Below are 12,881 nucleotides of genomic sequence, written 5' to 3'. Positions count from 1 at the left end.
CCTGCATCCCCGGCTTTCGCACTGCTTCAACTGTAGCTACCAGCTCCAAAAGTGGTGAGAAAAGCATTGCAAGTTTTTTTCCATGCGCAACAGTTCTGCTCGCTCTACGCCAATAACGGATGTTATTGCATTGTTCATCTGCAAAGATATTCAGCCTAGTGTCACGGAGAACGAAGGTTTTAAACACCTCCTCCTGTTAATTTGTATTTAATTATAATAATAATAGTAATAATATTAATAATAATAATGATAAAAAGAATGGGTGTCACGGTGGCACAGTGGGTAGTTTGACCACCTCACAGCAAGAAGATTGCTGGTTTGTTATATTTTTATTAGCCTGTTGTTTACAGTGACAGTGATGTTTCAAAGCAGCATAACACTGCTAGTTCACAACCTTAAGTTTTGAATAATCAGTGGCAAAATATATCTTTGTAAAACTTGTTTTCATAGTTGAAAAGTTAAATCACAATTCTTGTTGTGCAATGCTAAACCTTTATGTAGAAAGAGTGCAAATATATATATATATATATATTTTAATATATATTGCACTTATACATTCTGTTTATCTTGAAAATACTTAAATAATATGTGCTATATGTTCTAAAATGGCCCTCTACTGTAAACTGACACTCTGGCTCTGAGAGAAAAGCCAGTTTGTAAAAAAAGTCTTGGTTTTGCTTGGTTAATAAATAATCAAACTCATTCAATGGCACAGCATCCTCTTTCACATCATCTAATAAACTTGATCTAATTAGTTAGTGCTGAATTATCGCATTGTATCGTGATATGGGTGTGAATCGTATCGTGTTGCATCGCAATATGTCACTAATGTATCGCTAATATATCGGATCGTATTCTTTGTATCGAGATGCGTATCGGATCGGCATTATAGCTTAGATGCCCAACCCTAGTAAGAATGTAAGAAGTAAATGTAAAAAGTAGTCAGAAAAATAAGTAGTGGAGTAAAGTACTGAAACCAGAAACATCTACTGAAGTACAGTAAGTATTTGTACTTTGTTGCTTCTCATCTCTGGCCACATGTGACAGTCACGTGGCATCGGTGCAGCGTCAATCAGGACAAAATTTCTAACCAGCATGCACCGCTTTAAGACAGATTTTGATTGATCTGGACAGCGCTGCATGAAGTCAAACGCACCTAAAATGTCGCTTTTGACTATCCGCTTGTTTAGTCGTGACGTACGTTATATAAAAGCTGTAGAAATAAGCAGCTTTAGTCTAATGCAAAAATTAAAAAAAAATAGTTTGCACTTTGCAGTCAAATTTGATAAGAATCTATTTTAGCAAAAGAAAACAAATTCAATATATTTTAGACAGAATTGAGTGTAAAATGTAAAACATTATTTATAAAGATTGGTATTACTTGGGGGTTAAGAGTAGAGGAATATGCTGCTGTTTAACTGCATTGCTTTAATGCACTCCTGCATTGGGCTCTCACATATACTCTGTGAGCATGTGATGTAAACTTTAAGTGATGTTTTTGTAAACAAATTTCGGGAGGAGCATGCGCAGAAGTTTCAGCATTAAATACGTCATTGAAAATTATTCTATTATCCAATCATTTCTTGACCAAACCCCTATAAGTTGTCTTACCTGCAGTATCTCACGACTTTAGCACCCCTCCACCAGCCCGACACTTCACCTATTAAGCACTACATTCCCGGGGGGAGCGTTCTGTGACCGGGCTAGATACTTCGCTCGAATCCCAACTCCTCTCTATTCCCTGATTAGGGAAATAACACGAGTTGGGCATCTTCCCCGAGTTCAGAGCCCTCTTCCCGGACAGCACGCCAAATACGCCTTATACTTAAATGTTTGCAAGCGTGAACTCTTGAAATGTATCAATAAACATTGGAAATTGAAATAAAAACCAGGATAGCATGTTCAGTATAAAACACTGTTCGCAAAATGTCTGCCAAAATTGTAAATTAAATGAATTTATTTAATTTTTGTTTACATTTTACTGTGACAAAACATCGTCCCGGTCAAATCGATAATTTTTAGAAATAGAAATAACATTTGATTTCATCTGCATTTCTGCATTAATACTGCCAATATTAAAATGACCAACCAAACTGAAGAATAAAATGCAAACACAATTTTTACAAATCTTGTTATTAATGTTCTCGCAATAATAGTGACACAATTCAAATTAAAATGGACATTTAAGTTTTTCTTTTATTGACACTTTTATTTCAGTTTTTATTTTCAACGTTGACCTGTATGCAAAGCCTATGCTAATCAGTTGGAGGGGTGTATTTGAGTGACGTCGAGTGCGTTCACATTGCCCGAGGGCAGAAGTTTTGATGGATGGCACAGCGTGCATTATTAATGTATAAAACAGAAGTAAAATGGCTAAAAATGACACAGGACAACCAACCGCCAAACATTCATCCCACAGCAGGAGTCGAGGGCTTTGGTTCTGTCAATGCAATTCGAGGATTATTTCTAAAACAGCGTGCACGAATTTCCGGCCAATATCAAACCTAAAACCAACACTATCAGGCTAATTTAGCTGTCTTTCAACGATTTTAGTACAAACAAGTAGTTAATGTCACAAGACCTAATACAGTATACTGGACAAGTTCACAAGTACTGCAGTTTCTCTGGCCACCAAAGTGAAAAAGAAAGTGACCAGTTCGTGGATGAAAATGAGTGCCGTTAGGGAGGGGGTGGGTGTAGCGGATGAAAGTGGAGACCGGGGGTTTGCTCGCTATTCTGCTGCCCAAGGCAGCCGCCTAAGTCGCGCCTATGCACGCGCCATCCCTGAACACACGTCAGCCACAACAGGACATAAAAACAAATGCAACTGCGTCACTTGCGTTATTTTTTTACATGTTAAATATTTCAAATTAATCGCATGCGTTAACTTGCTGATTTTGACAGCCCTACTTTAAGCTTAAATTATATATTGTTGCAACCCAGGCTCATTCTGAAAATGTAGTCCAGCGGACGTTTCTGGAGTCCGCGAAATACGTCCCGGGAGGTACGTATTTGTGCAGTTTTTTTTCCCGAATCTACAAGAGAGGCCGCTTTGTGCGCATTTTCGTATCTCGAATGTCTCTCGTGAGTGCCGTTCGCGCCCGTGCTGTTCTGGCGTCAACCCACCAGAGGCCGCTGTCTGACTAACCGAATGATTGACTGCGTGACCGGCCAATCGGCTGACCCACTCTCCTCCTTCCCTGAACCCAACCAGTTTTAGCGATTGACCCGCCCGCCCACACTTCCCTAAACCTGAGCAACAATTTAGAAAAGCCGTCTAGAAAAAGAAAAGCCCTCATCTGTTTTTTTCACCACGTTTTCGGATTTCACCACGTTGTCACCCTGTTATGAACTCGTTTACTTTATTCTGTTTTTGTCTTACCTGATTTCTGGAACCGCTCTTCCCCGGCCTCGAACCCGCTCGCCGTGGTCAACTGCTCCTCTCTGCATCTGAAGTCCACCGACGCACACGATGAGCTAACCGGACAAACTGATTGCAGCAGGAAAGCCCTCCACACGGAGGTAAGTGGTCAGCCGGTAAGCACGAAGGGAACGGCGTCACACCGCCCCGTAGTGTTCGCTTAAAAAATGAAATGCAGCCATATGTACCTCCCTGGGCATATTTCGTGGTCTCCAGAAACGTCCACGGGACTACGTTTTCAGAATGAGCCTGGGTTGTATTGTTCTATTAATTTTCTTTTTTTAAGATTTTGCCAAATAAAAGATTTATCCAAAGTCATATAACAAAATTTTGTGGCTGAAAAGTATCAGTCCAGGCACCGTTTTGGCACCGGTACCAGTTTAAAAGTATCAATTTAGCATCGGTATCGAAAAATCCCCAAACAATACCCAACCCTAGTCATCGGACCAATCACAGCACAGATTAGCACCACACTAAAGCTGTGGTTACACTGGAATTTCCTCCCCATAGACTTCCATTCATACGCACGCGACAAGTTTCACAAGCTTAGTGAACTCTGACCTGCAAAATCGCATCATTTGACTGCGTGAGACCAATTGAGGATCAAAACATGACCTCTCTCGACAGAAATTTAACACATGGACCAATCGCTCGCTGAACCAATCGCTTTTCACAGTGCTGTCCAACAGAATTTCACAAGCTCAAACTAGTGTAATTATTAAAAATAAATGCAGATTATAAGACAATGAAGGGCACCCGCTGCATAAAAACTTGCTGGTTAAGTTGGCGGTTCATTCCGCTGTGGCGACCCCGGATTAATAAAGGGACTAAGCCGACAAGAAAATGAATGAATGAATGAATGATAAGACAATGAAAGGGTTTTTTGACCTTGTATGCAGATCAGCCTGTTTTTAGAGACCCCCAAACCAAAATATGACCTTTTATAATGCGTAATAGCGGCTATTTATTATACTTCACATGTTGTTTGTTGATTTTGTTTTTGTCATTTTATTTTATTTTAGTTTGTATTTTAAACCACAATTGTCCTGCGTTGTAGTGTTAAAACACACACACACACACACACACACGCATACACACACACGCAGCAGTGCAATGACATTCAGTTATTTTTAGAGATAATTTTATCATCTGCTGTTATAATCACGACCGCAGACGTTCCAAACACAGCACTGAATCACTGACTGAAGCGCGCTGAAGTGCTGCAGGGACGATCCGATCTCTGACAGAAACAATCGGCGCTGCTTATGGAAACAGTCCGGATGAAGATGTGTGTAATGACTGAGCTCAGATCAGATTTACTGCGGCGTCTGTCAATAATAACCTGTGATTAATCCCCCGTAACCCAGTGTGTGTGTGTGTGTGTGTGTGTGTGTGTGTTTCTTTATTTGTTCCTCCATGTTATTGTGTGAGATTTGACTGTGAGATGCTGCTGTTTACAGAATTTAATTGATTTATGGTAATAATATTGGAGGTCATCATGGTGGCTCAGTGGTCGGCATTGTGGCCTCACAGAAAGAAGGTCACTGGTTCGAGTCCCAGTTTCGAGTTTTCAGCGTCATGGTGGCTCAGTGGTTAGCATTTAGCCTCACTGCAGGAAGGTCACTGGTTTGAGTCTCGGCTTGGTCAGTTGGTGTTTCTGTGTGGAGTTTGCATGTTCTCCCCGTGTTGGCGTGGGTTTCCTCCGGGTGCTTCGGTTTCCCCCACAGTCCAAACACATGCGCTATAGGGGAACTGATCAACTACACTGGCCATAGTGTATGAGTGTGTGTGTGTGTGTGTGTGTGAGAATGAAAGTGTATGGGTGTTTCCCAGTACTGAGTTGCAGTTGTAAGTTTTGTTCTTTAAAATCAATGCATTCACAGTAAATTCTCACTTTTGAACTTCTGAATCAATGCATTTACAGTAAATTCTGCCTTATTCTTCTTCAAAATAAATGCATTTACAGTAATTTCTCAGTTTTATTCTTCAAAATCAGTGCATTTACAGTAAACTCTGCCTCATTCTTTTTTAAAATCAATGCATTTACAGCAAATTCTCACTTTAGTTTTTTTTTTCGAAAACAATGCATTAATCATAAATCCTCTACCACTGAGCTGGTTATCTAAATCAGGTGTGTTAAATAAGAGACACATGCTAAACACAGCATGCAGATGAGTAGAGGACTGATAAACTCCACGATGAAGCTTTTCTCAATCCTTATGCAGGTTTGAGGTAGCTGTAGAGCCCCGTCAGACCGTCCTGCAGCACCTCTCGGATGGGCTTCAGCAGCGGGTTGTGGACAACATGCAGCCCTTTATCCAGCGGGTGGCAGGCCAGTTTCTGCAGCCGCCGCAGCCTGTGCATGTCCTCCGGCAGGCTCTGCAGCTCGTTGTGGTCCACGTTGAGCAGCTCCAGAGCGGTCAGACAGCACAGCGTTCGGGGGAGAACCTGCAGGAGGTTCTGCTCCAGGATCAGGATCTTCAGACTCTGCAGCTCCTGGATCTTATCGGCCAGATTCTCCAGCCGATTGTTGGCCAGATGCAGAAACTGCAGACCGCGCATGCTGTAGACGCAGGCTGGGATGTGCTGGATGCGGTTGTGGCTCAGGTTCAGTTTGGTGAGCTTGCGGAGGCTGCACAGGCTGTTGGAGAGACAAAGTTATCAAAGGTGAGCAGTTTTGAACAGTGCTGGGCAAAGATCTATCATGAATATGATCCAAAATAAGCCGAAGGAAAATGAATGAATGAATGAATAATAAACAGTTGAAGTCACAATTATTCACTAATTAGGCAAGTCAGGGGTAATTAGGCAAGTCATTGTATAACAGTGGTTTGTTCTGGAGACAATCCAACACTAATATTGCTGAAGGGGCCAATAATATTGACCTTAAAATGGCTTTAAAATTATTAAAAACTGCTCTAAAATAAAAAAATAAGACTTTCTCCAGAAGAAAAATATTAGAGGAAATACTGTGAAAAATTCCTGAATCTGCTCAACATCATTTGGGAAATATTTGATGAAGAAAAGAAAAATTCACACAAGGGTGAATAATTTCAACAGTAACTGTATGAAAACAACCCTTTATTCAGTGATTATTTGTAGCTGTAAATGTAAGTATTGCGAAAAGGATCAATAGCAGTCGTTGTTTGTCAAAAACCCAACCGATAGTGTTTTCAAAAGCAAACGAGAAGAGAAAAGTGCACCGTGGCCATGTAGTTTTGTGTTGTTTTTGTACTTGCTTTCCACTCCCTTCTGCTTCCCATGTACAACACTTTACAAGGTGAGCTACCGAGCAAGCTGACCACTCCAAGAACAAAAAAAAAAAGAAACTTACGGATAAAGTTAGTAAGGCGAACGCATTTGATTAGGTCAAATTCTTCACGAATAATCACATGAAAACAAACCCTTTATCTGACAATAGTGTGTAGCTGTAAATCTAAATAGTGTGAAAAGCAACTGAAGTTGATGTTGTCACACTGCGCCCGTAACATTCATTTTACCCAAACTCTATAGCAAAACGTAAAAAATTTCGCAAAATATTTATTTCCAACCTGTGTCTACAATAGTGTACGTTTCAGTTTAGTTTGTTTCATTATTGAATTTGTTAAGTGAAGTTTATTTATACACTAATTTGAAGAGTATCACGTGCCTATGATTGACCACAGCCGGTTCTGCATTATCCAATCTATGATTCACCAATCAGACGACTCTTAAGCCACTATAAACACCCTCAGCTCCATTTAACAGCCATCTTGGTTTTGAAGAGTCCCCCCTTCCACCCCTACTCCTCCTCCTTTCCTAGATGGGCGGCACGGTGGCCCAGTGGTTAGCACTGTTGCCTCACAGCAAGAACATCACTGGTTCTTGTCCTTACCGAGCCAGCTGATGTTTCTGTGTGGAGTTTACATGTTCTCCCTGTGCTCACGTGGGTTTTCCCCGGTTTCCTCCCACCGTCCAAAAACATGCAGCTTAAGTTAATTGACTAATCCACACCAGCACATAGACATGCTAGTCAGTAGTTATCTGTTAAGAGCGATCACTATCTGTTCATCAGCTACTACAGCAGGGGAGTTCTCCACATCTACCTGAGCTCAAACTCCCCTCTCGCCTTGCAAACGGGAGGGAGCCTCAGCTCGAGGATCTCATGAGCTCAGGGCTCTCTCCCGGGACAGCATGCCAAACGCTTTATAATCAATCATCAGCTGAGGGCGAACTCTTGATTTTGTTTTGTTTTTGTGAACTTTTCTGTTCAGTTTTTTATGTTTGGTTTGAGTTTTGTAATCCTAAAAGTTTTCTCATAGTTTTTGTTCACTATTAGCCTTAGTAGACCCATAGTCTAGGTGTTGTGTGTGTTGCATTTTAGCGGATTCAGTTTATTAATCTACTTTAGTAAATTAACATTGCATTTATCTTAAAAATATTGAGATACTGTATCAGTTTTTGTCAATATCGCACAACATAATGCAGAGTATTAGTCCTTTTTTTGACCGATAGTTTAGTTTTGCTTTATTTCCGTCAGTATTTCAGTGTTGATTCTATTTAGTTTTAGTTTTCGTTTATTGTGAATTTTGTATTATTTTTCATTTTGGAATTTTTCACAAAATTGTTTGTATTTATTTATTGTTTTTGTCAAAATTTGTCTTAGGCTTTCAGCGTCATGGTGGCTCAGTGGTTAGCATTTAGCCTCACTGCAGGAAGGTCACTGGTTTGAGTCTCGGCTGGGGCAGTTGGTGTTTCTGTGTGGAGTTTGTATGTTCTCCCCGTGTTGGTGTGGGTTTCCTCCGGTTTCCCCCACAGTCCAAAAACATGCGCTATAGGGGAATTGATCAACTAAATTAGCCGTAGTGTATGTGTGTGAGTGAGTGTGTATGGGTGTTTCCCATTTAAGGGCATCCACTGTGTAAAACATATGCTGGATAAGTTGGCGGTTCATTCCACTGGCGACCCCTGATGAATAATGGGACTAAGCCGAAAGAAAATGAATGAATGAATGTCTTAAGTTTTCATTTAGTAAATGTACCGGTTGGACAGCGTGTGGATCTGGCGGGTTTTATTAAGTAGATTTTTTCTAATGAACATGTTTGCAGACTAATAGCATTAGCGTTGGTTTATTAGCATCACCTGTTGGGTAGCGCGTTGATCTGGTTGTTGGCCAGACTCAGCACCTCCAGATTGCTGCAGTGTCCGAGCTCCTCTGGGACGTCCGTCAGCCGATTTTTATGTGCAAAAAGCACCCGTAGATTCACCAGTCGGCCGATCTCCGGCGGCAGATCCAGCAGATCGTTCCCCCACAGATTGAGGATCACCAGGTTCTGCAGGTTCCCCACAGCGGCCGGAAGAGTGGAGAGTGTGTTTAAGGAGAGATTGAGTTTCTGGAGCTCCAGGATCTCCCAAAGCTCCTCCGGCGGCTCCTCCAGACCACGCATGGCCAGGCTGAGCGTGCGAAAGCCCAGGTGTTTGGTGGCCTGTTTGCGGATTCGCTCCACCGAGGATAAATTCTCCATGCAGCTGGCTTTGCGTTGTCTCTTCGAGTCCTCTGTATGGGATTTTCGCACTCCACTTCTTGGCATGACATCGCTGCTTGTGTGCTGCTTTGAGATGTTTTGCCTCAGGAGAAACATTTTAATCAGTGCACCAAATCTGGTTGAATTGAAAAGTTTTGATCCTCTTCAATAGCAGTGCATTTACTGTAGATTCAGTTTTGATCTTTAAAAGCAATGTATGTACAGTAAATTTTCAATTTCAATTATTAAAATTAATGCCTTTACAGTAAATTATCAGTTTCCGTCCTCAAAATCAATAAACTTACAATAAAATCTAATTTTTGGTCTTCAAAATCAATAAACTTACAGTAAATTGTCAATTTTGGTCTTCAAAATCAATGCTTTTACAGTAAATTCTCAATTTCGGTCCCTAAAATAAATAAACTTACAGTAAATTCTCAATTTCGGTCATCAAAATGGATGCATATACAGTTAATTCTCAATTTCGGTCCTCAAAATCAATGCTTTTACAGTAAATTCTCAATTTCGGTCCCTAAAATAAATAAACTTACAGTAAATTCTCCATTTCGGTAATCAAAATCAATAAACTTACAGTAAATTCTCAATTTCGGTCCTCAAAATCAATAAACTTACAGTAAATTCTCAATTTCGAGCTTCAAAATCAATAAACTTACAGTAAATTCTCAATTTCAGTCCTTAAAATCAATAAACTTACAGTAAATTCTCATTTTCAGTCTTTAAAATCAATAAACTTACAGTAAATTCTCAATTTCAGTCTTCAAAATCAATAAGCTTACGTTAAATTCTCAATTTCAGTCTTCAAAATCAATAAACTTATGGTAAATTCTCAATTTCGGTCTTCAAAATCAATAAACTTACAGTAAATTCTCAATTTCGGTCCTTAAAATCAATAAACTTACAGTAAATTCTCAATTTCAGTCTTCAAAATTAATAAACTTACAGTAAATTCTCAATTTTGGTCCTCAAAATCGATAAACTTACTGTAAATTCTCAATTTTGGTCCTCAAAATTGATAAACTTACAGTAAATTCTCAATTGCGGTCATCAAAATCAATGCTTTTACGGTTAAATCTCAATTTTTGTCTTCAAAATCAATGCTTTTACAGTAAATTCTCAATTTTGGTCCTCAAAATCGATTAATTTATAGTAAATTCTCAGTTTCAAAAGCAGTAAATTCACAGTAAATTCTGTCTTCTGTTTTGTTTCTCATCAAAAGCAGTGCATTTACAGTAAATTCACTTTCAATCTTCTTCTAAAACAATTCATTTACCGTAAACTTTGTTTCAGTCTTCTTTAAAGCAATGAATTTACAGTAAATTTAGTTTGGTTCCTCTTTAAAAGCCACTAATTCTCAAATTCCGATTTGCTGCTCTTCAAAAGCAGTTCATTTGCCATGACTTTAGTTTTGCTCTTTGCCGAAAGTAATGAATTTACAATAGTTTTTCCGAAAATTCTATGATATTCCTTTCAATACTATTTACAGTAAATTGTCAATAAAATGTTGATCTTCAAAAAGCATTGAACAGTAAGTTCTCAGATTTGTTCCTCTTCAAACACAATGCCCTTTTCAAAGCAATGCATTTACAGTAAACTCTGTTTTCCGTCCTCTTCAGTGCAGTTAGCGTAAATTCTCAGTGTTTCGTTCTTCTTTAAAAGCAATGCATTTACCCCAAATGTTGTTTTGCTCCTCTTCAAAAGCAGTGCGTTTACAATACAAACTCTTGTTCTTCTTCAAAAGCAATGCATTTACCCTAAATTCTCAGTAAATTCTCAATGTTTCGATCTCCTCCACAAGTGTGTTATCTCCAGGTTTGTGGTGTGTATCTGGACTGTGACTTCTCCAGGGTTGTGGTCCGTCTGTAAAAAGTGTGAGCAGCTGTTATTGTCACTAGAGCTGAACTGAAGCCTTTAATGCTGATCAGGACTGCATGTGGAATCAATGCAAAGCCATTAAACCTTCTTCTAGACACGCTCAGACATATTTATATATACTCCTCTATTAGACACGCATGCCTGGGCTACCACTGTCAGCTGAAACTGACATTACAACATAAGAGAATATCTTACTTGAAATAAAGGCGGTTAATTGAGTAGATAATAAACAGATGAAAAGGTTTATGTTATTAGTAGTTGACAAGGGGACCATTTTAGTTTAGTTTAGGGTTTAAGTTGAAGTAGTTTAAGTTTAGTTAGACATTAAAAATATATAACAATGACAAATACATAAGCAGCGTAATTACTACTTGCCAAGAAAATACGGGTACAATTTAACCATCAAAAATTAAAAGTAACAATTAAACAAACCTATGCTTAACTTTAAATATAATAAGAACTCAAATAAAAATGAATAAACTTTTAAAAGTTGCCGAGCCACAATCTCTGTTTTCATTTAGATTAGGTACCAAAGTCAGCAAAGTTTTATGTGATGTTAATTATTGTTTATTTCCCCCTCATCTCTAGGCATATTGATTGTCAAGGAATTTTTTTTTCATAAAAATTGTTACAAAAATCAAAATTAAATAACTAAATTTAGTTAAAAATCATTAAGAAAAATATATAATAATAATTTTGATTTATAAAGTTTTTATTCAATGATTTTATTTTAATAAATAACACTTATCATTCTCACAGCAGTTTGCACTAAAATATGAGTATAAACTCAAATAAAATGCTAATAAATAAAACAAAAAATATATATAGTGAAGTTTATTTATAAACTAATTTCAAGAGGATCACGTGCTTATGATCGACACGGCTGGCCCCGAGTCAAGCTAATGTACGAACCACCAATCAGACGATTCCTATCTAACCTAGCATCTTACCTTGAGTCATCTTTGTCTTGAAGAATCCCTCCTTCCACCCGCTCTCCTCCTCTTTTTCCTCTAGAGGGCAGCATGAAGAATAGCTGGCACTGTGGTCTCACAGCAAGAATGCCTTCGGTTCGAGTCTCTACCCTGACAGTTGGCATTTTTGTGTGGAGTTCATGTTCTCCCGGTGCTTGCGTGGGTTTTCCCCGGTCCTCCGGTTTCCTCCCACAGTCCAAAACATGAGACATAAGTAAACTGAGTGAACCAAATTATATTTTTATGTTGTTCATTTAAATTGTTTCTCTGTATAGTTTTGTAGTTAAAGTCAGAATTATTTGCCGCCCTTTAATTTTTTTTATTTTTTAAATATTCCCCAAATGATGTTGAACAGATTCAGGAAATGTTCACAGTGTGTCTGATAATGTTTTTTCTTCTGGAGAAAGTCTGATTTGTTTTATTTCGGCTAGAATAAAAGCAGTTTTTAAATTTTTAAACACCATTTTAAGCTCAATATTATTCACTCCTTTAAGCTATAGATTTTTGATAGTCTACAGAACAAACCATCGTTTATTACCCTAACCTGCCTAGTTACCCTAATTACCCTAGTGAAGCCTTTAAATGTCACTTTAAGCTGTATAGAAGTGTCTTGAAGAATATCTAGTCTAATATTATTTACTGTCATCATGACAGAGGAAATAAATCAGTTATTAGAGATGAGTTATTAACACTATTATGATTAGAAATGTGTTGAAGACATCGGCTTTCTGTTAAACAGAAATAGGGGAAAAAATAAACAGGGGGCTAAGAATTCAGGGGGGCTAATAATTCAGACTTCAACTGTATAAATCTGGTGTATAAATCCCTTCATAATCTAGCCTCAACCTATCTCTCAGAGCTGTTGCATTTGTACACTGCCGTGAGATCTCTCAGATCAAGTGATCAAAATCTTCTTTTAGTTCCCCAGTCCAGACTGAAATGTAGAGGGGACGGAGCATTCTCTGTGGCGGGTCCTCGGTTATGGAACACTTGGGCCCTTGAGATTAGAGTGGCTTTATCGCTGTCTATTTTTAAATCACTCCTTATATTGCACCTTTTTAGCTCGTCTTTTAATAGTATTTTACTGCTACA

At 38.7% G+C, this 12,881-nt stretch overlaps 1 protein-coding gene and 1 long non-coding RNA gene across 4 annotated transcripts in view; both read right to left on the bottom strand.

Moving 5' to 3' along the window:
• Positions 1–484: 484 nt before the first annotated feature.
• LOC147846603 (uncharacterized) overlaps positions 485–12,881 on the bottom strand; it is a 151,083-nt gene continuing 138,686 nt past the window's right edge. The window contains exon 3 of the long non-coding RNA XR_015479253.2: positions 485–907. This is a non-coding gene — a long non-coding RNA (uncharacterized LOC147846603). The remainder of the gene's footprint in view (positions 908–12,881) is intronic.
• LOC100534875 (uncharacterized) lies at positions 5,387–12,455 on the bottom strand. Of its 3 annotated transcripts, none has more exons than XM_087241767.1 (3): positions 11,769–12,455; positions 8,543–10,803; positions 5,387–6,062 (listed from the first exon to the last, which is right to left on the bottom strand). In XM_087241767.1, exons 2-3 carry the CDS (start codon positions 9,040–9,042, stop codon positions 5,639–5,641), a joined length of 924 nt encoding a protein of 307 aa, XP_087097893.1. In that variant the 5' UTR covers positions 9,043–10,803; positions 11,769–12,455; the 3' UTR covers positions 5,387–5,638. The 3 variants fall into 3 exon arrangements, with proteins under 3 accessions (XP_087097893.1, XP_087097894.1, XP_087097895.1); XM_087241768.1 differs by lacking the exon at positions 11,769–12,455 and having other exon boundaries at positions 8,543–9,926; positions 10,051–10,906; XM_087241769.1 differs by lacking the exon at positions 11,769–12,455 and having other exon boundaries at positions 8,543–9,127; positions 10,615–10,801.

The sequence above is a fragment of the Danio rerio genome, chromosome 2, assembly GCF_052040795.2.
Source record: "Danio rerio strain M-AB ecotype USA chromosome 2, GRCz13ab, whole genome shotgun sequence".
Lineage (NCBI taxonomy): Eukaryota > Metazoa > Chordata > Actinopteri > Cypriniformes > Danionidae > Danio > Danio rerio.
The sequence above is the reverse complement of the archived record's forward strand: the minus strand, read 5'-3'. Positions and strand labels throughout refer to the sequence as shown.